The following is a 24,751-nucleotide window of genomic DNA, read 5'->3' as shown; positions in this document are numbered from 1 at the left end:
AACCTTTGGCCAAAGCCAGCCCCTCCAAGCCTCTTTATTTAGCCTGCAGGACTCCGTCCCAAGCCACACCCCCTCTTCAGCTACATACCTCCTGGAGTGTTTCTGCCTGCCTGGAGTGCGTTCTTGAACTCTGATTGTGGCTCCTGTTTATTTACTTGTTTTATGAAGTTATTTAAGCTGCTTCACAGCCTGAAGCCATTGAAGCAAAGTACAAAATTAGATGAAATGCCCCCCAAAAGCTCTAAAAACCACATCCACAAACTCTAATAACAATAAAAACATTTCTATGCATGTACGGTGGTGCCTCGCAAGACGAAATTAATTCGTTCTGCGAGTTTTTTCGTCTTGCGAATTTTTTGTCTTGCGAAGCACGGTCAAGTCGCAACTGCACCTCTTCAAGCGGTTTTAAGAAAAAGGAAACAAACTTGCAAGACGCTTTCATCTTGCGAAGCAAGCCCATAGGGAAATTCGTCTTGCGAAGCAACTCAAAAAACGAAATACTCTTTCGTCTTGCGAGTTTTTCGTCTTCCGAGGCATTCGTCTTGCAAGGTACCACTGTATAATCAATACATCTACCTATATGGAAAATAATGTATGTTTGTGTGTAGAACCTAGGCACCCATACAAAACATTTACATTCATTCCTGTGCATAAGCATTGCCCTGGCCCTGCCTACCACTGACATGCAGCCTCCAGAGGGGAGGGGAATGTGGCATTCAGGTTGAGAAACGCTCCCCACTCCTGATTCAGGGCTCCAATTTTTCCTCTTGGAAAACTGGGTTGCTGGGATGGAAGGAATGTAGCTGTGACCCTCATACACTGTGACACTCACATTGGCAGGTTTTCCACAATAATATTGATGATGGAGATGCCGACTGATGGTAGGTTTCTATCCCTGGACGTCAGGAAGAGGCACAGCAGCTCCCCCACATACTGAGCACCCCAGTGTTGCCACCTGAGGGGAAAGGAAAGGAATCAGAGAAAATGAAGGTCCCTGGCAGCATCTGCCAAACTGGCAGCTTAGCCAAAGCCATTTTTCAAATTGTACCAGAGGTCCACAGGTGATGCATGGTGGTTTTGCAATAGGCCCTGAGCATGCCAGCTCACACGTCATTGCAGAGCGAGTGGCACAGAGCAAAGGCTGACAGAGAGAGAAAAGACCCAACTCTTTTGATAAACAAACACTCCTCTATGTGGTCAGTAAGCGCAGCTCACATAAGTCAGCAATGGCTGATGAGAAGGGATGAATCTACCATTTCCTTTCATGCCCTGAAGCTTTGAGCACTTTTTTCTGCTGGCCCAGCAAAACAACACCGAAGTTGACCGTCACAATAGTGAGCAATCAAGTGCAGACTAAAAATCTGGCCTTGGGTAACACAAGTGGATGAAGGTTCTCAGCAAATCCACCTTTCCATACTCACAGACTTTTAGAGGCAAGGAGAGGAAGAGGGAAATGCACTAAAATGTTTGGCATGAATGAATGATCCACAGGAAGACACATGAACATCTCACAGGCCAATCAGTAGGATGCTCAATATTATATGAGCTTGCTGCAAAAAAAGGCCTGAAAGGATGCTCAGTAAGGACCAGACAGTCTGATTTCCATGTAAGCTTTGAGAAAGCAGATCAGCTTGGATCCTCTATAAACAGGTGTCCAGAGGCCATCAAAAAGCAGCACAGGGTCTGCCTAGGCAGTCAACGAGGCCTTGCTGAGGTCTGCCTTAAGTCTCAAAAGCTGGCCTAGAACTAAGAAAGCAGGCAGGCAGGAGAGGGGAGGGGATGCAGTGATTTTTCATCTACGTCTGCTCTTGATGTGGCTCAGCCTTTCAGGACAGATCCCAAGAACAAAACAGAGGAGGCTTAATAAATGCCAACTTACAATCCCAACATTTCTATTTTGTGGCAACAGAGGTCTGCAAGAAGCAAGGCAACGATGTTACGGACAGCCTTCTCATGATAAGCCAGAGACTCCAGCAGAAGCTTCAGAGCCCAGAGGTTATTCTGCAGAAAGGAAGAAGAGAGAAATGAGGGACAACATAGCAGCTTGACAGCACATAACTGAGGCTGAACGCCCCAGGTTTCATTTTAAAAGGAAGATTTCTTGAGCTGTAAAATTGAAGAATTACATACACACACACACACACGTGTATGTGTATTTTGTGTGTCTGTATGTATGTACACACACATACAGACACACAAATATATATATACATACACATACACAAACCCATAGAAACACTGCTATAGTAAGAAATATGCAGAATAACTTAAGATGGAAGATAATGAACACACAAAAAAGCTTACCCCAAAAGCCAGCACAATTTCTAGGAAGGAGCACAGGGAGTTGTGTTCCATCAGGATCATATGCCGAACTGCCTGGACCACAAAAATGAGCCCAGCTTCCAAGGGTGACTGGAAGGAGACAAATAGAAGGGTAGAAAGGAAACAGTCAGAAACAAGGACGAACTTTTGTACACTGCCTTGGGCCAGGTGTGGATTTGCAATAGACTGACCAGGGTTTTTGACTACAAAATGACCTTTCTCCACCTAAAGGAGTAAAAAGAACTAAGCAGGGAACATCTGTGTGAAGGATGGAGAGTTTAGAATTCCCAGACTCAGGGATGCCCTGCTCTTTAATTCAAATTATATGCCTTTCACAGCTGGTTCTGGCTGGCAGATTAGGGTCTTAGCACAAAACAAAGCAGATTTGACAGGCATGAAGGTTGGGCTCACACCCTTTGGCGTAAAGAATTCCAGAATCTGGGCTCCCCAAAAGGAGCATACCAAGTGTATACTTACATCTTGGCCAAAGTGTTTTGAGAAGGTAACATTAGAGTGGGGGCTTTTGGTGAGTTGTTCAACAACGTAGCATGACTCTTCAGAGACCACCTGCAAGTGAAGTCAGCGTAATAATCAAAAGAAGAGCCTCGATACCCAGAGCAGTTCTCAGTCTTTCTCTCCAGCGTGCCAGAGGACAACAGCAGCAACAAGCAGCCATGTGCACTTTCAACATGCAATAATGTCCAACAATTTGTCTGCCCTGGATGGGGCTGTACTCCTACCAAACAAGTAGGCAGGCAGTCTGCAGGTGCTTCTACATCCAGATTTCTTCCTGCAGACCCGGGTAGCCTCGGTGGCTAGAATTGCCTTTTACCATCTGCAACTGGTGTGACACACCTACAGCCATTCCTGGACTGGAAGAGCTTGACCACATTAGTTCAGGCACTGGTGACTTCCAAGTCTGGGTTATGGCAATGCACTCCAGGTGTGGATTCTCTTGCACTTGAGCCAGAAACCGCAGTTAATGCAAAATACTGCAGCATGATTGCTGACAGGCGTGAGACCCCCATTCGTGTATAACACCCCTGCTCAGAGATCGGCACTGGTTACTGCTTCGATACTGAGCCAAGTTCCAAGTCTTTCTACACTGGGCCCACAGCTTATGCGAGGGCTGAGTGTCAAAGGTCCACATGCAAAGGCAAAAATGTGTGGAGCCAGGAAAGCCCTGGAACCAGCCCCATCCCAATGCAACTGCCCCTACCTGTCCAGAACAGGCCTTTCCCTGCACCTCGCTTACTAGTTACTGGGAAGGTCACACAAGGGCCCCGGGAGCATCCCAGAGGCCTCAAGCATCCTTTCCAGAGGCCGGTAAGCAAGGCAGAGAGCTTTAAAAGTTCTTTACGTGACAGGTTTACCCCAGCTTCCATTCATTCATTTTTCAGCCCTGCGCCTGAAGTCCTAATCATGTAAGCAAATTGTGCATAAGTTTCAGGCCCACTGTTTTAGTATATAGGGTCCTTAGCAGCTTGGGATAAGTTTATTTGAGGGATCGTCTTGGCATATATACATATATCCAGTCTGACACTGTTAAGTGTGTCAGACTGGATAGATAATATATATATATATATATGTATATATATATATATACACACACACACACACACACACACACACACACACACACACCCCTACACCTTGGAACTCCCGTTCACCATGCAGCCCCTTTCACTGTACTCTTCTCAGCACCCGATAAAAGCATTTTTGCTCAGGCACGTGTATCAAGACATGAAGAAGCTGGCATGTGTTTTAATCTGTTTTTAAGCTTAACTGTTGATTTGAATTTTATTTTCATTTTACAAAAATATACCCGTTTTAAAATTCACCTTTTATCGACCATTTTAATGTTGATTTTTTTTTTTGAGTAAACAGCTTAAAGGTTCTCTTTGCAATCAAGCAACATATGCATTACATTAAATAAATAATATATATTTTTAAAGCCTTTGTATAGCAAGTTCAAAGCACTCCCCAGACATTATCTGTTTTATGCAAGTATCTGGCTACTAATTCAATTCTGCATCCAATTCCAAGTGCTGGTTTTGACCTATAAAGCCTCACGTGGCTCAGAACCACAATACCTCAAGGACCATCTTTCCCCCATAAAAGTGACCCGGACCCTGCAATCATCATCTGAGATGCTTCTTCTGTGTGCCCCCTCAACAGGGAAGGTAGCAACACAAGAACAGGCCTTTTCAGCAGCAGCTTCCCAGTTGTGAAATGCTCTCCCCAGGGAAGCTCACCTGTCACCATCATTACAGGCAAAAGCATTTCTTTTTCTCTAGGCCTTAGGCTTTTCTCTATGGCTTCCTTTAGTGGATGGGGATGCTTTATTCTGGCCATTTAATAACAGGATTGTCTTTTAGATTTTTCTTTCATGTCAGTTTTAATGCATATGGGTTTGATTGCTTATATATTTTTACCTTGGTAAAAAAAAAGTGACTAATAAATTTAAAATAATAATAATTGGAATGATGTAGTTGTACTGAGGACTAGAAAGGGTGGGTCATTAAAGGTACCTGGTGAGTTTATGGCAGTCCAGGAATCATCACCTCTAACATGATAGCAAGATACATGCCCTCCCATCGAGGAATAATATCCCTAAGTCAATGGTGTTACCTGTTGGAATTCCTGGGATGGTTCTTTTAAAGTGATGGCTGTCAGGCTGCCATCTGCTCCCACAACAGGGTGACTGGCAAAAATTTTGATCATAGAACTCCAGCATCTGGGCTGAAAAACACAAATCAGGGCGCATTTGGTTCCAGAAATCAAAATAGGATTTCAGAGAAGTTGTTCAAAAGTAATCACTCTTTTAAGACAGAAGAGCACAGGGTTGAGCAATGGCATTTATTTCACAGCTAGTTTATTTATTTGTAAGGAATATACCTTTTAGCATGGCAGGACCTACACTTGGGAACTCCCTGCCAATTGACCATGCAGGCACCTCTGCTGTACTCTTTCCAGAGCCTTATTACCCTCCTTTTAAATCCCTCCCCTTCCTCCAAGGAATTGAGGTAGGCAACTGGCCATCCCCTGCTCCCCTCTTGGTTGCTGGATGGCAAATTATGTGAGCTAATTCACAGGTTGGCCAATTCTCCATTCTCTCAGCCTAACCTCAACTACACAGGGTTGTTGAGAAGGCTGGGTCCAGGTCCCCTTAGGAGAAAGGAGCTGCAGCTAACCCTGATGACCTCTCCACTTCCAGACTTCTGTCTTCCCTTTCGGAAACCACCACCACCACCACCCCCAGTCTGCCCTGCAAAGTAAATCATATCCAAAAGACCACATCCATTCACTGTAGAGGCAGAAGATAGGCTTCAGAGTGGAAGTGGACATCTGAAGGCAGCCCTGTTTAGGGAAGCTTTTAATGTTTGAGAGACTATTGTATTTTAATATTTTGTTGGAAGCCGCCCAGTGGCTGGGGAAACCCAGCCAGATGGGTGGGGTATAAATAATAAATTATTATTATTTTCAGTGGAAAGCACTTCTGTTTTCAAATGAGTCTGCCATCTTCTGGATGGAGAGGGAAGCACACATGTACATGAAGTTCTGGACCACTGGATGACAACCAGCAGGGCGGAAACAGCCAGGGCTGGGCAAAGCTGGCTTTCAACATCGTGATATACCAATATATCACAGTGTCTGAAATAAGGATAAAGCTATGTAGAGGCACTGGCTGGCTTCATGTTATGATTTTTGCATAGCACATGAACAACGATTTGCGATATATTGCCTGGTCAAAAATTATGAAACCAATATCACGATATGGATTTCAAACCGGCTTGGGGCGATCTATCAATATATCACCCGGCTATAGAAGAGACCCATAGGCCACCTTCGCCAACAGGCTCAATATTGGGCCAAGGCGTTTGGGGAGGGGAAAGGTTAATTGCCACAAAACTAATAAAACTGGTACTCACACTTGTATATAATGATATGTTGCAGTAGAACAGCTTGAACATCTGTTTGAGCAGAACAGGTAGTTTCACGGGAGTGCCTAGAAAGAGGGGACAGCTAAAAATCACACCCTGTAAAGCAACAGCTGCCAACTTGGTGCCAGCATGCTTGTCACTACCTCCCCTACATTGCAGGGATTAGACTAGATGATCACAGAATCAGAGTTATAGAAAGAATTGGGGTTGGCTTTTGAAGCCCAACTCCCCAACAAGGGACTCAGTGTCCATTATTAGTCAGAGCTTAATGGATGGAGGCAGGATCCAGTGAAAGTAAGGCAGATCTTTATTTTTCTTTATTTGCAACAGAAGTCCCCCACCCAGCCTTTGGTAGGAGGTAAGGAGTGGTCTAAACAACACAGCCTAGGGCTTGCCAATCAGAAGGTCAGCAGTTCGAATCCCTGAGACGGGGTGAGCTCCCGTTGTTCGGTCCCAGCTCCTGCCCACCTAGCAGTTTGAAAGCACGTCAAAGTGCAAGTAGATAAATAGGTACCACTCCGGTGGGAAGGGAAATGGCGTTTCTGTGCGCTGCTCTGGTTCGCCAGAAGCGCTAGCCACATGACTCGGAAACTGCCTGCAGAAAAACGCCGGCTCCCTCAGCCTTTAGAGCAAGATGAGCGCCGCAACCCCAGAGTCGTTCATGACTGGACCTAACGGTCAGGGGTACCTTTACCTTTAAGGACCCAGAACAAAGGTGAGTAATAGTTTTTAAAGACTTTAAAGATTACTTTAAAGGTAAATACCCACTCACATCTCCATAAAACACGAAAGGCTGTATGCCCTGGCTCAGACTCTCCTACACTGAAAAACCACCACCACCCTAAAACAAGCCCACTGGACCCTCATCCTCCCATCTCTTCTGGGCAGAGGAAGGATGCAAAAAGCTTCTGTAAGAGAAATTGTGGCAGTAGCTGATATAGGTGCTTCCCCCCCAGCAATGCAGGTGAAAGGCTGGTGGGGCGCTATTTGGTAGTCCTGTCTACTTTTCTGCTCTTTTTAGATGTGTCAGACATTTTGTGTTATCTCCCCTGCCCCCAAGAAGCAAAAGAAGAAGAAGAAGAGTACCCCACCCATCTGACTGGTTTGCCTCAGCCATTCTGGGTGGCTTCCAGCATATATAAAAGCATAATAAAATGTGATCACCGGCTCAAAAACATTGGCCACCCTTCATGAACAACACTCAGCGAGATGCTCCATAGACAGCCAGCAGAAGCAATAACAAGATCGAAGGATACTTGCCCACTGGACCCCACAGCACAGAGCCCTCCATGTCATTTCCAAAGGGAGCCTGTCCTGATCGGAACATCTTCAGGTAGACCTCGAATTGGAGCAGGGAAAGGCGGCAGGCCGCACAGCAGCTTCTGGGGTAGACGATAAACAGTGCCTGTGCAGCGCCCGCAAAATCTCCACTTTTGCACAGGTAGAAGGGGACCTTGTCCTGCCACTTCTGCAACCTAGAAGTTGGGCAAATGAGAGGCAGCAAATACTACAGGCAAACTGATTGCAGCAAAATGTACACACAGAGGGATCCAGTGGCATATGAACAATATTTATTGTTGCATTAAGGGGAAAAGTCATAGCCAAACAACAGAAGAAGAGAAGAAAAGTTTGGATTTGATATCCTGCTTTATCACTACCCTAAGGAGTCTCAAAGCGGCTAACATTCTCCTTTCCCTTCCTCCCCCACAACAAACACTCTGTGAGGTGAGTGGGGCTGAGAGACTTCAAAGAAGTGTGACTGGCCCAAGGTCACCCAGCAGCTGCATGTGGAGGAGCGGGGAAGCGAACCCGGTTCACCAGATTACGAGTCTTCCGCTCTTAACCACTACACCACACTGGCTCTCAACAGAGCATCTGCCTGGTGTGCAGAAAATCCCAGGTTTGATCCCTGATGCCATCTCCAGGTAGGGCTGAGAGAGACTCCTGCCTGAAACCTTGGAGAGCCACTGCCAGTCAGCTTAGACAACTCTGAGTTAGATGGAGCAACAGTCTGACTCGCTACAAAGCAGCTTCCTACATTCCTTTAAGACTACAGTCCACCTAAAGAGGCGTCCTAAACTGCTAGATGGAAATATGTAACCGTAAAGAAAAAAGGAAATGTAAGCAGCCAAGAGCCTTTCAAATTAGCGAAGGGTCCATTTTGCACACCCACAGTAGAGGGTGTCAGTGGGCAATGTCCCAGCCCTACATTCACCAGGCCTGGAAACACTTGGGACTCACTAAAATCTGATCTCCTCACTTCCTAATTCAGTAAAGACAGGGCCACTATTGTTTATCGAGAGCCCCAAGCTATGATTCCCCTGGTTTTAAAGATTTTAGGTGGGCAAGCTTTAAACAAAATCCCACCAGTAAACAGAAGATTAAAATAAACCCTCCACGGAGAGTTGTGAGCAATTTCAAATCGCTTACCACTTGGAATCATTGCATTTCACCACCTTCAAATAACGGATCAGCTCCTTGTATCTGGGGAAGAATGAAAGGCATTAGGACAGGAATGGAGGATGATGAAGGCTCCTCAAGTGGTTGCAAGAGACTACTCCAAAGGGCATGGAGTAACGCCATAGGAAGATTTGATACAGGCTGCATTTACATGTCAGGAAAGCTAAACCATGGCTTAGTGCAAAAGCACTGGCTGCCAAGGAAGAGATTTATTCCCTCCTCATCACCCTCACAGCTTTCAGGCTCAGTGTGGTGTAGCTAAGCCGAGGCTTGGCTGAGTGTGTCATCTGAACCTGAAATCCTTAAGCTCCCTCCTCCTTAAACATGATCAATAGTCAAGATATGTTCTTGGCTACATGTTGTGGTTAAGAAGGAAACTGTGGAACCTGCTCCCGCATGAGGCAGTGACAGCCGCCAACATAAAAGGCTTCCAAAAAAGGACTGGACGAATTTGTGGAGGCTAATGGCTGCCAGCCATCATGACCCTGCTCTTCCTCCACAGCCAGTGGCAGTAATGGTTCATAGAATCGTAGAATTGTAGAGCTGGAAGGGACCATGAGGGTCACCTAGGCCAACCCCCTGCAATGCAGGAATCTTTGGCCAACGTGGGGCTCAAGCCCACAACCCTCAGATTAAGAGTCTCCTGCTCTACCAACTGAGCCATCCACGGTGGTGCTGGGGAAAAGGCTCTTGGCTCAGGTTCTGCTTAAGGGTTTGCCACAGTCATCCAGGTGGACACTTTAAGTACAGGATGCTGGATTAGATGCTAGATAGGCCACTGGCCTAATCCAGTAGGTTCTTATTAATGTTCTTATGAGATACCTGGGTTCAGAGAAGACTAAGCCAAACCTTGGTTTAGCTAACCTGCTGCACTGAGCTAAAAGGACCAGGGATCTGCATGATCCCAGAAAATCATACTTTGGGCTTACCATGATGTGTGAATCAGGCCACACTTGCAAAAGGAATAGTGTTTTCAACACACAGGGCCAAAGAGATCCCCTCCCCCAAGATGGCCATGTTCCTCTAGGGCTTTAATTTTTTAAAATATAATTTATAATTCTCCAAAGAGATTCCAAAGCATTTATCATCATAGTTTCTTCTTGACTTTCCACCCCTCCTTTCCTGAAGTTTGTTTTTTACTCCTTTTTGTTAGCTGTTTTTATAATCACTGGGTTTTATTGTGAAAATATTGCTAGCGCGCGTGGTTACAGTACTAAATATTCAATCCGAGAGCACATTTCCACTCACAACAAGCTTTATTGCTATGGATGATTTAGCAGGAGCCACCAAAATCAGGCAAGTTTCTGAAAGTTTATGGCAAACACCTTTGAGACAAGAGCGTGCAGAAACTGGAAACAAGCAGATGGGCAGATGGCACGTACAGGTAACCGGGGAGGGTGATATCCCTCAAGGGAAAGGGCCATGGCTCAGTGATAGAGCAATTGCTTTGTATGCAGAGGATTTCGAGCTCAATCCCCAACAATATATTCAGGTTGGAATGGAACTGTCCCCTTTACTGCACCGCGATCTTCAGATGAAGGGTGGTATACAAATTTAATAAATAATAGTAAAACTCTGGAGAGCCTCTGACAGCTAGTGCAGGCAATATTCAGCTGTATGGATCAAGGGTCTACCTTGGTGCAAGCCAATTTGCTAGGTTCTTTTATCTGCCTGTGAGTTTTCTCGGGGGGATCTGAACAACTGTAGTTGGAGATCAAACGCTGGGCTAGTCTTGTTTTTTGGCATCATTTCTTACGCTCCCGCTGTTCCATAGGTACTTACTGCTTGCAGCCTTCCATCCTTTCAATTCGTGCCTCTACTACGGCAACTGTTTCACAAAGGCATTCTTTCTTCCCTTTCAACATCCGTTGGCCAGTAACATTTTGTCCTTTCAAGACGGAGATCAGCAAGCAGTGATCCCAGGGAGCGAAATTCAGGCTGAAATGAAAACGAGGCCGTGTTTATGTGGGTTTAGGATCAAATCACAGAGAGCAGTGTGCCAGGAATCGTGTCACCCTTGCTTCAAGTCATAGGCTAACTGCCGTGTGCTCTCAAGAGATCACACTGGCAATAGGGCAATGGCAGCTACAGTGGTGCCCCGCAAGACGAATGCCTCGCAAGATGGAAAACCCGCTAGACGAAAGGGTTTCCCGTTTTTGAGCTGCTTCACAAGACGATTTTCCCTATGGGCTTGCTTTGCAAGACGAAAACGTCTTGCGAGTGTTCCGATTTTTTTTCGCTTCCCCCCCTTTTTCTAAGCCGCTAAGCCGCTAATAGCCTTTTAGCCGCTAATCCGCTAAGCCTTTAATAGCCGCTAAGCCTTTAATAGCCGCTAAACCGCTAATAGCGCTAATCCGCTAATAGGGGTGCTTCGCAAGACGAAAAAACCGCTAGACGAAGAGACTCGCGGAACGGATTAATTTCGTCTTGTGAGGCACCACTGTAATACTGTGGCAATGAGGGTTTTTTTGGGCGGGGGGCTTTGCTCATAGACTTGCACTGGCTTCTAATGTGATATTGAGCCAAGTTGAAGGTGTTATGATCAGTATATAAAGTTCTTAACAGCTTAGGAGCTATTTACCTGCAAGACTGCCTTACCCATATATGCCCACTCAGCTGCTTTGATCTGCAGAACTGGCACTATTTACTGGTGCCACACAATACTTATTACTACACTTTGGAAGCCCCTGCCTGTTGACATCAGGCAAGTGCCACCTCTGCGCTCTTTTAGAACCTGCTAAAAACATTTTTATTCAGGCAAGCCTACCCAAGTATGAGGAATACTGACATGTGTATTAAACTGTTTTTAGCTCATCACTGATTTTTTTAAAAATGTTTTAAACAGCTGTTTTAAACTGTTTTTATTGATAGTGTTACTGTTTTATTCTTTTCGCTTTGAGGTTTGTCTGGCTTTTTCCAATCATGCAGTATATACATTTTGTGAAATAAATAAATATGCATGGTGGGAAACCAAATATCTTGAGAATATATTCCTTTCAGATCCAAACACACAGTTCAAGCAAGGAAGCATACCTATTTGAGAAGATATGGCAGTGAACCGGGAAAGGAATGGAGTGGTAAAACCCGGTGAGCTTGTTATACAAAGGCTTCGGAAAGTCATTCAGCACCAGCAGCCTCTGAAGTCGTCTTGTGATCCTGAAAGGTAATGACTAATTAGAACAAAAGAAGCACCTTTGAAGCAGCTTCCCTAGTCTGCTGCCCTTCAGAAGTTTTGGACAACTCCCACCAGCCCCTATCCAGCCCAGCAGCTCTCCAGAATTTCAGATCGGGCTCTTTCCTATCCTTGTCTGGAGATTGAACCTAGAATATTCTGTATGCAAGGCAGATGCTCTATCAAGACTGAGATAAAGGGACAGCCTGCAAACTCTCTTAGTATCAGCAGAATGACCCAACATCAGCTATTGTGAGGCCATTGACTTTGGAAAGATTTCTAGGCACGACAGCTTTCCAGAATTCCTTTTCTGTACAGCAGGAAAACTCAGTGATAAAGGGAACTGGTTGCACACCAGACATCCATTCACACACACACACACACACACACACAACGTGCGAAACCAGCTCATGGCTAGTGCCTGGGATGTGTCTGCAGCTAACACATTTATTTAAATTTATCCTAGGGGGTGTTGAGAGGGCATGAGCTGGCTCTCCCACTATTTTTCTGCAGAAGGGGATCTCTGCCACAGGAGACCCTTTCCAAATGTGGGACTAACCATCGTACCCCAACCTATTATTTTTTTTTGCACCAGAAAGTGTCTACACCTAAACAGACCACTGGGATGAAGATCTTACATTCTGAATAATTCTATTCAGTAATGACAAGAGTAGCTTTATGCAGTGAAATGCCCTATACACTGTTTCAAAGTTCCTGGAGGGTAGAATCGCTTAAAATAAGGATAGGTGAAAGTGATGATTAATTTAAAAGCAAGGAAAAAAAGGGAACAGGTTTCCCCAAAAGGGGTTTGTTTCTGTTCTTCATTAACCTTTGCTACTATTCCATTTAGTGTTAAGAAAGTGAATGGAAAAGACAAGCTGGGGGAGATTACATGAGGCATCACATACTTCAATGCCCTCATTATTGAGACTCCAGGGAGTAAGGAAAGAGAAGATAATTACCACCACCCCCATCACCCCCAAAATTGTAGAGATTAAAGCAAAGCCAAAGTCAAGCGTGGCAATGTTTTTATTCTATAGAGTTGTGAAAAGTTTGAGATGGATTTAATTCTGTTCCCCAACCCTCCCTGATTCCTTCTAACATCTACTCCTCCCCCCCCCCCAACATGGATGGCCTCCAGTTGTTTGTGACAGCAACTCTCTTCAGCCTTGACCACTGCCTGTGCTGGCTGCAGCTGATGGGAGTTGCAGGGCCCCAGGTTGGGGGATAGCTGATTTAGAGCTTTTTGCAGCAGCCAGGCACTTAGCACCCTGATCGCCTTACCTGGACATTAGACAAGGCACAGCCTGGCTCAGCGACACCAAGTGACCAACGTTTCGCGAAAAGCTGACAAAGAAAGGAAGACAGGAACACCAAGCGCCATTACTCAGTTTTTGCCAGCATTTCTGTAAAATGGGTATTTTCCTTTGAAAAAGTTTGGTTCTTTGCTTTGCTCAAGAGTAGAGCCGGCCCCAGCCCTTCCCAATATGTCCCTGTCCTCTGCAGAGTTTTCCCTCCATAGAGTTCAAACCAATACAACAAAACATTTAAGAAATAAAAGTGGCAATTAAAATACAATGTAAAAATCAGCATGAATAGTAAATGCAATGGATGTGAGGTCTCCCATCGCAGACCAGTTTGTGAATCTCCCCCCTAAAGAAACCCAAGGGAGCAGCGTCACCTATCCCTTTACTCCATTTCCACCTCTTCAGCCAACAATCTTCAACGTATGTTAAGGCAAGAGTTGCAATAGCAGTGAGATACAAGCAAGGCTCGCCAGGCAAATCTGCCTGGGTTACTTACGGAGTGAGGTCCTTGTGGAGTGCGATTTCCCTGGTTGCTCCCATAAGCATGATGACCTCTGTTTTGGGTCTCTCTTTCTCAGCCAGATTTAGAAAGGCTGTTACGAGTTCAGAAACAGAAGCATAACTAGAAAAATGAAACCCAAAAGCTTCTGAGTCACAGATGGAGCAGGTTTTTGCAACATTTGTCACTTGATCATGGAGGTGGGGGGGGGACTATTATCATTGGAAATCTTAAGTTGACAAATCAACACACTTTACGGGCAAATGTAGGCAAATCTGCCTGTAGACTAGGCCTAGGCAATGTATCCATACATCGTCCAGGAACACTCCAAGGTGACCCAGTGAGTTTCATGACTGAATGGGGATTTGAGCCCTGATCTCCCAGGTCCTAGTCTGACACTCTAACCACCACTGGCGGAGGAAGAGGAGTGCAGGGGGAGCGCCCCACCCCCGGCAGCGCTATCCCAGTAGCGTGCCATCGCAGCTGCCCCCCCCCGCCCACCTTTGCTGGGCACCAAGCCCCTGCAGGCAGTGCGTCCCACCCCCAGGACGCACGCCAGCCCCGCCCCCACCTGCTCTCTGCCCCCCGGTTCCAGAGCATGAAGCTCGGCCACTGCTAACCACTACACTACACTGGCTTCCTAGAGTACTTCTATGGGGCAGCTACATAAATTAAGTAGGTAAAAAAATAGGCCAAAATGTCGCTTAGAGAAGGATTTGAAATATTTTCCTTGAGGCTTGAATTTGTTTTATTCTGGAATGTTTTATTGGACATTTTAATGTGCTGTAAACCACTTTGAGATTCTTTTTCTTTGAAATATAAAGCAGGGTAGAAATGAAATGAAGGATAATAATAAATTTCATTGCTTAAAAAAGAAAGGCGCCTAGACAATCCGTTGTGCCAACCGTAACCTAGGTTTAAGGTGCCATTAGGTGATTAGCTTACATATCTGAGTTTCTAACACTGCTATAGGGCAACAGCCTTAATATCCACAACAGACACAAAGGTATACATTTGTAAACATTTATTGACAGAGTTTCCTACATTACCTGTGCACAGTATACAGAGGGTAGGAGCTGCATTTTTCACACTGCCCAGGACGCAAATTCCGATGGCAAAGGCATTTGGGGAAGTCTGGAGCAATTCTATTTCCAGACAGATACTTGTTATATTCCACAGAAACATCATGCACGAATTTCTGCAGGAGTACCCCTACAGCAGAGAATTGGGGTGGGGGTGGCAGAAAACAAAAATGCTTATTTCTTCCCAATACATGATGTGTCACTCAGAAAGAGGCTGATATCCCACACCGTTCTCCTGTGCTTCTAGCAATGTTATATTGATAGGGCCCACCCAACTGTTGCAATCGTAATTTGTTTTAAACCATTTTAAACTCTTGTGACCTGCCCTGGGCATCTTTTGGGAGGAGGAGCAATCAAATGCAATTAACATTAAATAAAAATTAGATTAAAGTAACACGGGGTGGATTACCTGTAGTCCTTTTAGACATTGCTGCACTCCAGCTCCCATTATCCTTGACCACTGGCCATGCTACCTGGGAATAGTGGGAACTTGGGAGTCCAGCAAAATCTGGGGGGCCATAGATGAGCCACCCACTAGATCAAAGATTAAGGAACCTGCTGCTACCCACCCACTAGAAGTCTCAAAGAGTGTCACACAGCAATTCCCAAAAAATTAACTCCTATTTGCTTCCACATTCACCCAGAGTATGCCCACTGTGTCTCTGAATGTTCTGGCCTATTGTGAAACCCGAAACAAAGAAGTAACTTGGGAATTACAGGGCAGATCTTTACTTTAGGATTACTACACCCTCTTCATAAATGCACAAAATGGTCCTTGGTGCAGAAAGCCCGCAGTTCAGAGACACACCTCAACAATGTTGAGACAAACACAGTGGCTGAAATAACTCATTCATAAGTGCCCTGAGAACTACATGCAAGCTCCAAATTGGGAGTGTGTGGACAGGGGTCAGGCTGATCAGTGATGCTCCCTTAAGGATCTTCTTGATGTGCAGAGGAGTGTTGATCTGATGACAACCTGGCTGCAACAATATCAAGGCAAGGGGGCACCTCATGCCCATGCACATTGCTGGCCTGAGTGCAAGGTCCAGACCCTCTTAGAGTAAATGCAGTCACTTAATACTCCCTGCAAAGACTTATGCATTCTAATAGTAAAAGGGTGACGAGTGCGTTCTGGATGACCAACTTAGAGTAGTCTAATTTTGCAAGGGTCACCTGCTCAGGTGCCAGCCAGCTAATCAGAGCCACTCTGGTTTCAGATAAAACGAGGTCGCTTGCAACAGAGGAATCCTGAATGGAGGCAGGAACCAAGGATCTGATGCTTTAAAAAAAAAAACAGAACAAACAAAAACAAAACCACAGCCTCCATGGCCGAAAAAGGGCTACCAATCTCACTGCTGCCTGTGCGACCTGGATTTTCTTCTTTTGGTAGAATCCTGGTTAGGACTGGCATAAATATGTACTTTATAGCAGCCCAGAGGCCAAGGCTGTTGACAACATCAGTGTCTTCTATGCCATGCAATAAGCGTGACATGAGAGAGTGAAAACACTGAGGTTACAAAGTAGTTCAAACCTTCATGTCAGACTCTTGAATGCAGACTGACAGGCTTCACTCTTCTGGGTCTCAGAAAATCTGCTGTCTGATTTCAAAGAGCCCTTGACGTGTTCCACCAAGAGCTATTGCAGATGGTGCCCTGCACACACCAGGGCAACTTCCGCTTGAGGTTGGAGGGCTCTTGATCTCACGCCACCTCCAACATCTTTTCACCGCCATGTTATTAGTCTTGACAAGCCTGTAAGCTTGATGGACCAGGCTGAAGAAGGGTTGCAGGTCCAAGCCTACAGCTCTGCATTCCAGCCAGTTTATGCTGTGAAGGGCCTCTGCAAGAGAACAGTATCCTGGGAATACTTGTCCCCAACACCGTGCCTTCCTATCCAACATGGCATCTACTGTCATCATCACCCCCACCCCATTGAGGTTTTGCAGCCTGAGCCACCACAGGAAATATTTCTTCCCACTGCTGTGAACTGAAATAGTAACAGGAGCCACTGAAAGGGGTGCATGTAAAATCTGGTTCGTGCGACAACCATGGTGCAGGATATAATGAAGCCTAACAGGCCAGGTTTATGGGGGAAATAATAATGACATTTTCTGACCTTTCAGAACAGATACTGGTGAAATCCTGCCTCAGCATCTGTTTCCTCTCAGCTGACTAATGACAGCATCAGTCTGAGTTCCTAAGTACTTGATGGACTGGGAAGGCTGGAGAGGGCTCAATTTAAAAATCCCTGGGACTGGAAGGTGTTGATGATGGACTGCTTAGCCCAGAGATGCCTGCTGACAAGACGACCTGGCCAAGGTAGGGGTACTCTGTATCCTTTGAAGGCACAAGGAGACCACCACTGAGACCATGAGTTGTGAAAATTCTCCAGGGGGAGGGGAGGGGAACACCAGGACAAAGGGAAACAGGGGATACTGCTAATGCTTATTCTGATAACAAAAGTGGACAAACTTCTTGCATGGTTCTGTTATCAGAACATGGAGAGGTTTCAGGTAAGTCAATGGAACCCGGGAAATCTCCAAGACAAAGGGTTTCCCCTGTCGTAACTGGGTCTCCATTCTAAACCTGATATACTTCAAGTCCACTACAGTTTGCCACACACCACTTCTTCAACACTTCAAAGATGACAGAACCCCCTAGTTTCTCTCCCCCTGGGGAATGAACTCAGTTGCATGGATGCCAAGGAGATGGCAGGCCACCGTTTTAAGGGAGACTTTTGATGCGGGAAATGGCTGGAATGTATCTCTGGGTATTGATGGAAAATTATATGGTGCTTATTGTCCTCAGTACAGAGAGATTCTTTGCTCACCTTTCCCACATGGGAGAAAACAGCTGAGGCTGACCTCCCACTGCAGGAGAGGTGGCATCAAAACCACTGTCCATTTCTCCTAGAGGTGTGGGACAAAACTCCCCCAGGAGGATGCTGAGCCTTGCCCTTTTGTTTGAAACCGGGACCCAGACCAGAAGGGCTTGCCCAATTTGAACTCTTCAGTACAGGACAGAACTGTGTTAGAATGAGAGGAGGAGGAAGAGGCACCCCTACAAGGTTGCCTTGACTCCTGCTTCTTTTGAATTGAAGGCACGGCTGTTTTCTTGCTTTTGGTTTTCCTCAATACATCTTTCGGCAACTCTTCATCAAAGAGGTGGATGTCACAGAAAGGTGTCCCAAAAAGCCAGGTCCACTGAAGAATGCACCACCCAGAGATACCTCCGTGCCACAACTGCATCCGCGATGGCCCTGGACAAACACTGAACGGCATCCCAAGTTGCATCCGCAATCAAAGCAGCTGCTTTGTATTGTCAACCGAGAGAACTTTTAAGGGTAGGCTTTCCGATTCTTCATCAGCCAATCATGCAGCCAAACCAAGGAAGTCCGAGCCATAATGGAGGCAGCCATGGCAGCTCGAAGAGCCTTGCACAAAGCTTTGTCAGATGAGCCATGAAATTGGTCTTGAAGGGTCATCTTTCCATCCTGATGAACAATGTCACCTGGGAGAAGCACCCCTGCTGGAATGTTTACCAAGGGCACCTTCAACATCTCCATGAATGCTGGTGGGCTGCTGCGGAGGCACTGGAACTGGATCCTGAAGGTCTAAGGTGGAAAGTACTCTGTCCAAAAGAGGTTCATAGTCATTGGGATTGAAAAGCTTACAGGTCTGAAGGACTTTGGTCCGAATGTCCTCCCTCTGCTCCCTTCTCCAAATTGCCTGCAGGCTTACAACTATTCCTCTTGTCTTTTCTCAGAATTTTATGGCAACGTCTGGTGTCTCTTTGCTCAGCAACCTTCCCGAACGCATCAGCTGCCTTCCTCTTAGCCCTTTTGTGGTCTCTGGGTGAGGATTCTGAAGAGGGCTCAGAAGAAGAGTGCCATCTGCTTGACTTTGCGCCATTTGCTGATCTATGGCGCATGTGACCCACTGCAGCCTTCAGCTGCTCGATCACTCCCATCACTGGCTGTTTAATGCTTTGGTAGAGATCCTGAGCGATGCCTGGGGCCAGAACCGAGGTAGAGGCTGCCGTGGAAGTGGGAACCCGGTGAGCGGCAGATGCATTAGAGGCTTGGGAGGACCAAGATGCAGAAGTGCTGGGAAATGCATTATATTCAGCCTCCCTGCCCCTAATGCGGGGTGTGCTTGCCCCCTGGTGGTCATGGCGGGTGGCAGTGCTGGCCTCATACCCAGAGGACGGTGTTCCATAGTTCGGGCGGTAATAAGTATAAAAAAGCTCAGCAATTTCCTGCATTGCGTTGTTCCGTAAGGGCCCTTGTTCGACAGAAGCTGTGAAGTGGAAGAAGACACTTGGAAATAGAGCACAGCAACCAGAAAAAGGATCCACGATAGATGGCGATGCTATTCAGAGAGCTGAGAGAGGTACACAGAGAAGGAACCGAGAAGGAGCCTCTTCAACCAGCAACGGTCTACAAATCTAGTATGACCCTGCCTGCCCCAGGCAGCGGGTGGACATAAGCCATTATCTGGATGTCTCCATCCCACAGGGCAGAGAAGTTCCTCAGCTATTCAAAATCTGGTGATCCCTGCTCTATATAATGGTATACGGCCCCACGAGGAAATCATTGTTTGTTCATCTTCAGATTTTCTGAATTGAGACATTTCTCTTTCGTAAGTCAAGCCTGGGGGAACTACAGCTCCAAACAACATTGGCAAGCAAGACCAATGGCAAGAGATGTTGGGAGTGGTTGTTCAGCAACATTCACAGAGCCAAAGGCTCTCCACACCAGCATTAATTAACTGAGTAAACATAAAACATCTTTACAACTCGCTTTTTAACTGTGGAGGGCATCTCCACCCTCTCCTGCAAATGTTGCGATATTGGGCCTTTGGATCTGGTCACTGCCCAGGTGGAAAACACCTGGGAATCTTACCTACACTTTCTTGTGGTCCTTGCGAGGAGGATGGGGTAGAAATGTAATCAATAAACTGCCCCTATTCTTAACACAATAAATTCTTGGTGGTACTGATGTGCCTCCACTCACCCCCGTGCTGGACATCGGCATCGATTTCTGAGAGCTCCAAGTTGAACTGAGAGAGGCTGCCAGTGAGAGCAGAATTCCACTGATCCTTCCAGAATTTGCTTTTGTTGTGTGCATTGCAATGGCAAAACGAAGGCGTCACCCAATCTTTACACTGGAGGAAGGAAAAGGAGAAAGGAAGGTTGGACTTGATCAAATCCACAATATCTGTAAGTTCCTTACAGCCTGCAAATGGTTCCCACTCTGAGGGCACCTACCATTTCCTCAGCATATTAAAGAACGACATAAGCGGAGAAAGGAAACTGCAGAGAATAGAACAGTATTTGATAGTTTCCTTGGGAGAATAATGTAAGTGCAACCCTGCTGGGAAAAAAGCAAAAGCCAGCATCTACTTCCAGAAGCAGGCATATAGATGCCCCTGGATATTGACATCCAGAACAGAAGGAAGCTGTTCTTGTCTCTTGTGTTTGTCTCTAGCTTTTAATACTCGGCAACTCAGGGACGGAGAGCCTGTGGCTTTCCAATGTTGTGGGACTTCAACAACCATCAACCCAGCCCACATGACCAATGGACAGGGATGGACAAAGCTGTAGTCCAGCAACATCCAAAGGGCCAAATGTTAGCCCTGCTTTAGATGGAGCCAACAGAAGGCTCTTCCCTTCCCCCCTGCAAACCTAATTGTGACACAGGGGCATTTTCTGGGTGTGAGAGGCAAGTCACAGCCGGAGGGACGAATTAACCACTATCAGTGTGTAACACATCCACACTGAAACTGTCCACCCGCACTGCAATTAGGCTTGAAAATAACTTCTATCAGCTGGAATAGCTGGAATAGAAGGCTGCTTTCAAGCCCAGTTTCAGCAGCAAGGGGGCAGGATCCTGTGGGCACCAGGAAGGAGTCTGCAGGTACATCGGAACCTGTGGTGTAACCCAACCACTCTAGAGAGACAAAGGTCTCTCTGCAGAAATAGGAGTCCCGCATCCCAAAAGCCGTCCTTACCTCTGCAGCAACCTTATCACAAATGTAGCAGTAGCACTCGCTGCATGTCTCTGCGTTTCTCCCAAGGGGGCAAGACGTTTCACATTCCCCTTGCCTAAAAGCAGACATGAAACAGCTCCAAGGTGTGATAGCAGATCATAAAAGGGTTTCAATGCACTGCACTTTCAACTTCTGTTATGTCCCTCGTTATAAAATGTCCCTATGAGAGGGATGGGGATTTTTTTTTTCAGGCCAAAGCCTGCATTTCCAATATGGACAAGCTTCTGGGGGCTGCATGCCATTGGTAGCAGGGGCCATAGGCAAAAGTGACACTCTGCAATAGATTATGGCCCCACAAAAGTAAAAAGAATTCTACACTATCACTCACCCACACTTCCAGTTAAGCAAGATCTTGAACCAGGCAAAAGCACTCAAGGAGAGCATGGAGCACAGCAGGACTAAGAAAGGCCCATGGGACTGGCCATGGGGCCATTTTTAGTTGAATTCTGCTCCATGGGCCAGAGATATATGGAGGACTACATCTGGCCTCTTTGCTACAGGAGCTATTTGAAGGAGGGACATAATGAATGCTTGGGAGTCAAGAACCCTCAGTCTTCTGGACCAAGTGCAGGGACATTTGATCCTCCAGATGTTGCTAGACTACAACTCCCATCACCCCAGACGACTGGTCATCTTTTCTTAGGCTGACAGAATTTGTTATCCAGCAACTTTTGAAGCACCAAAAGTCCCCCATCCCCTCTTCTCGACTGCAAATATTGCCACTAGATCTGTACCGATGCAACTGTGCTTAAGCACAATGTGTGTGTTTTCTCCCCAGTGGAAGGTGTGTTTGTGGAATTCCCTTTTGTTCTCCTCTGTGGCATGATACATACTCAAAGGGGTGGGTCGGGCAGTCGTATCTCGCGTGGGGCATCACTTTTGCTCTCTTGCAGAAAGTAACTATCACCTCCTCATCCACAGCTTCTTCTGTATTCTCCCTTTTCAAGGGAATCTCTTCTGTAAAAGGAAAAAATACTGAATACCATTTCACTGCAATTCTAGAAAGGCGTTGCCCAGACCTCAAGCTTTAAAAGAAAAAGGAGAGCGTGTTGAGAGTTAGGGCAAATTCATAAACCACATTTTGGTCAGTTATAAAACAGGCTGATCAAAAAAAGACTGATTCATTCATTTGAAATAATATTAATAGTAGTAGTAGTAATTGCAAGATATAGAATCTGTAGAAACATCATTCTTTTAAGACATATTCGTTTTGGTCTTTAGCTTAAAAATGTATAAACTACTTCCTTTCGTCTTCCAGATTGTTGTTTCTATGCCTTATCCATTATTGTTTCTTCAGGTTGCTTGAATTTATTTTTTTTCTACATCAACAAGGAATGTCAGGACTAAATTTCAATAAGAATCACTTTATATTTAAAAGACACCTTCCTTTGCAGCTCTGTTTAGCTTTTCACCCGTGGCCCCAATAGTAAAATAGCAACGATTCATTAACAAAGATCAGGTGACAAATATCAAATATGTAATCACTCTTAGACCTGCTATGATTGTTAGCTCTTATTACCTGTGTTCTTCTGAGGATCTGATTTTGTACGTTTCATATATTTTGTACTTTCTTTAGCAGTTGGTAATAAATATTTGATTATTTGACAGTTAAATTTTGCAGCAGCTAAGAACTAGATGGTGCCCAAGATATTTCAGAAAACAACACAGGCTTGTAGTTAGTTAGTTAGTTAGTTAGTTAGTTACCTACTTGCTTGGGGGATTTAAGAATCCTTTACAGGTACAATCCACTACTCTACACTGACCCTACCTCCTTAGTATTTTATACAGCTTTGCAAATAAGACCACAAATGCTCCTGGTGTGTTTTGTTTCCCTTTTCAAGCTCTTGATGGTGCAAGAGAAGAAAAGTAACAATAAGACAAAAATAACAAATTCTTTCCAAATAGTCCAAATCTTCCTGGCCTGCCACAAGCCCTTAGATATGGGGCTTTTAGAAGACAGTTTGTTTTTTAAATGAACACTCACTTTCTTATTCTGCTTCTTTTTATCCCATGCACTGTACTCTATAGCAATACAAAGAACAAGGAGCCCACCCACAGTTCAAAAGGACAAAACAAGAAACTTTTCAGACTCTACTGAGAGAATTATATCTATATATAAAAAGCAGTTACCTGCATCATCAGTCAACAAAATACAACTCCCCAAGGAACTCTCAGCTTCATCTTCATCAATCCAGATGACACTTCCCTCTTCTTTAGTGGACTCCATGACTGTTGAAGAGTAACTCCCAAAGCGTGCAACTTGTCAAGGCTGGCAAAGGCTAGAAAGAGAAAAAAGGGGGGGGGGGGAAGAAGGCATTTGCCACTGATGCCTCTACGAGGAAAACGACCTGCCCATTTTTAACCAGCTTCGATCATCATGTGCTCTAACTCAACAATAGCACATTTGCTTTGCATGCAGAAAGTTCCATGTTCAGTCCTTTGCATCACCAGCCAGGGTTGGGGGGACGGGACTCCTGCCTAAAAACCTGGAGAGCCATCACTAGTCAGTGTAGACAATATTGAGCTAGATGGACAAATGGTCCAGCTCAGTATAAGGCAGTGCACTTCCTATGTTCCTAACATGCATGGGGGGGATGGAAACTCAGGGAAGACATGACTTCACCAACATTTTTTTAATAATCTTTTTTATTGAGTATTACATTTCACATTTAAATTCAAACATTAAAGATCATCACCATCATTTATTATTGTATTTTATGAATTACTGTATTTTAATATTTTGCTGGAAGCCACCCAGAGTGGCTGGGCTGGGGAAACCCAGCCAGATGGGCGGTGTATAAATACAGTGGTACCTCTGGATGCGAACGGGATCCGTTCCAGAGCCCTGTTTGCATCCAGAGCAACCCGTGTCTGCGTGGATCGCGATTCGCCGCTTCTGCACATGCGCATGACGTCATTTTGAGCGTCTGCACATGCGCGAGCGGCAAAACCCAGAAATAACAAGTTCCGTTACTTCCGTGTCGCCGCAGATCACAACCCAAAAACGCTCAACCTGAAGCAACTTCAACACGAAGTATGACTGGAATAAATAAATTTATTTTTTAATTATATCATTAATTATTATTATTATTATATACTTAGGATTCCCTGAATCCTTAGAGTACCCTCCACCCTTGCATGGTTACCATTTTCAATCTTTTTCGACTGCTTCACATATTTTCTCTATTTTTCTTAAATAATTCATTTTCACCTTAGTTTTTAGTACATTACAAGCGTTGCTGACTTCACCAATTAAAGTGACCCCAAACTTTACACTGGAGCCCGCCCCCCCCCAATTTTGCCATGATGCAACTGCCCCCAACCATTCACCCCAGCAGTTTGTTTTCGCGCCTCAATCACCACCCGACTAAAGCCCCCACCTTGTCATGCCCCCAACCCTCTTTCCCATCACCTTGTGTCTCAAACCCTGACTTGGTAGCACCCCAAACCCCCGCGAAGCAATTCAGTCTCATCAAACACACGAACACCACATTTCGCTGCTATTCCGCAAACTGGGTGAGTCTTCAGCTCCCTCCCATTAGCTTATTCCTTCCTATTGCCCCCCCCCCTCTGCACATCCCAAAATCACCTCCGGGCTAGAACTGCAAGACAAAACAAGCCACAAACACACAGCAACAAGCCTCGCTTCCCTCCGCTCTCGCCCACCTGCAGCCGCCTCCGTCCGCTTCGATTCCCGCGCCCAGCTTTTCAATTGGCGTCACTTCCGGCCCACCCAGCGACAACCTCCGTCTCCAGGATTTAAGCCTGGGAGAGACACACAGAGATAAGAATTGTAGAGCGGCAAATCTCGCCACTTGGAGAGGGTGTGTCCGGGTGTGCTTTAGGAATCCCTGGACGCGGCGGGCAAAGGGCCGGAGATTGGCAGAATGCGGAGTTGACTTTGGAAATAGATGCG

General features: G+C 45.7%; 1 protein-coding gene and 1 long non-coding RNA gene across 7 annotated transcripts in view; one reads left to right on the top strand and one right to left on the bottom strand.

Annotated features, from left to right (window-relative positions):
• The window catches only part of LOC309518809, a 10,204-nt gene extending 8,192 nt beyond the window's left edge, over positions 1 to 2,012 (top strand). Inside the window, exon 3 of the long non-coding RNA XR_014213619.1 lies at positions 1,910 to 2,012. This is a non-coding gene — a long non-coding RNA (uncharacterized lncRNA). The remainder of the gene's footprint in view (positions 1 to 1,909) is intronic.
• The window catches only part of LOC309518804 (uncharacterized protein), a 27,776-nt gene extending 3,025 nt beyond the window's left edge, over positions 1 to 24,751 (bottom strand). Inside the window, exons 1-18 of one of the 6 annotated variants that reach the window (XM_082199295.1) lie at positions 24,502 to 24,751; positions 22,966 to 23,114; positions 21,669 to 21,792; positions 20,797 to 20,890; positions 19,800 to 19,950; positions 14,754 to 14,916; positions 13,702 to 13,827; positions 13,183 to 13,245; positions 11,760 to 11,882; positions 10,509 to 10,664; positions 8,697 to 8,750; positions 7,527 to 7,741; positions 6,255 to 6,331; positions 4,954 to 5,064; positions 2,800 to 2,889; positions 2,305 to 2,412; positions 1,880 to 2,001; positions 833 to 955 (exon numbers count right to left, since the gene is read on the bottom strand). In XM_082199295.1, the coding sequence (XP_082055421.1) occupies positions 833 to 955; positions 1,880 to 2,001; positions 2,305 to 2,412; positions 2,800 to 2,889; positions 4,954 to 5,064; positions 6,255 to 6,331; positions 7,527 to 7,741; positions 8,697 to 8,750; positions 10,509 to 10,664; positions 11,760 to 11,882; positions 13,183 to 13,245; positions 13,702 to 13,827; positions 14,754 to 14,916; positions 19,800 to 19,950; positions 20,797 to 20,890; positions 21,669 to 21,792; positions 22,966 to 23,062 (1,997 nt within the window). In that variant the 5' untranslated portion in view covers positions 23,063 to 23,114; positions 24,502 to 24,751. The other 5 variants (XM_082199297.1, XM_082199298.1, XM_082199296.1 and 2 more) reach the window with 5 other exon arrangements.

Source organism: Podarcis vaucheri (assembly GCF_965113315.1).
Source record: "Podarcis vaucheri genome assembly, chromosome: 14".
Lineage (NCBI taxonomy): Eukaryota > Metazoa > Chordata > Lepidosauria > Squamata > Lacertidae > Podarcis > Podarcis vaucheri.
Note: the sequence above shows the minus strand (reverse complement) of the source record. Positions and strands in the feature narration are given on the sequence as shown.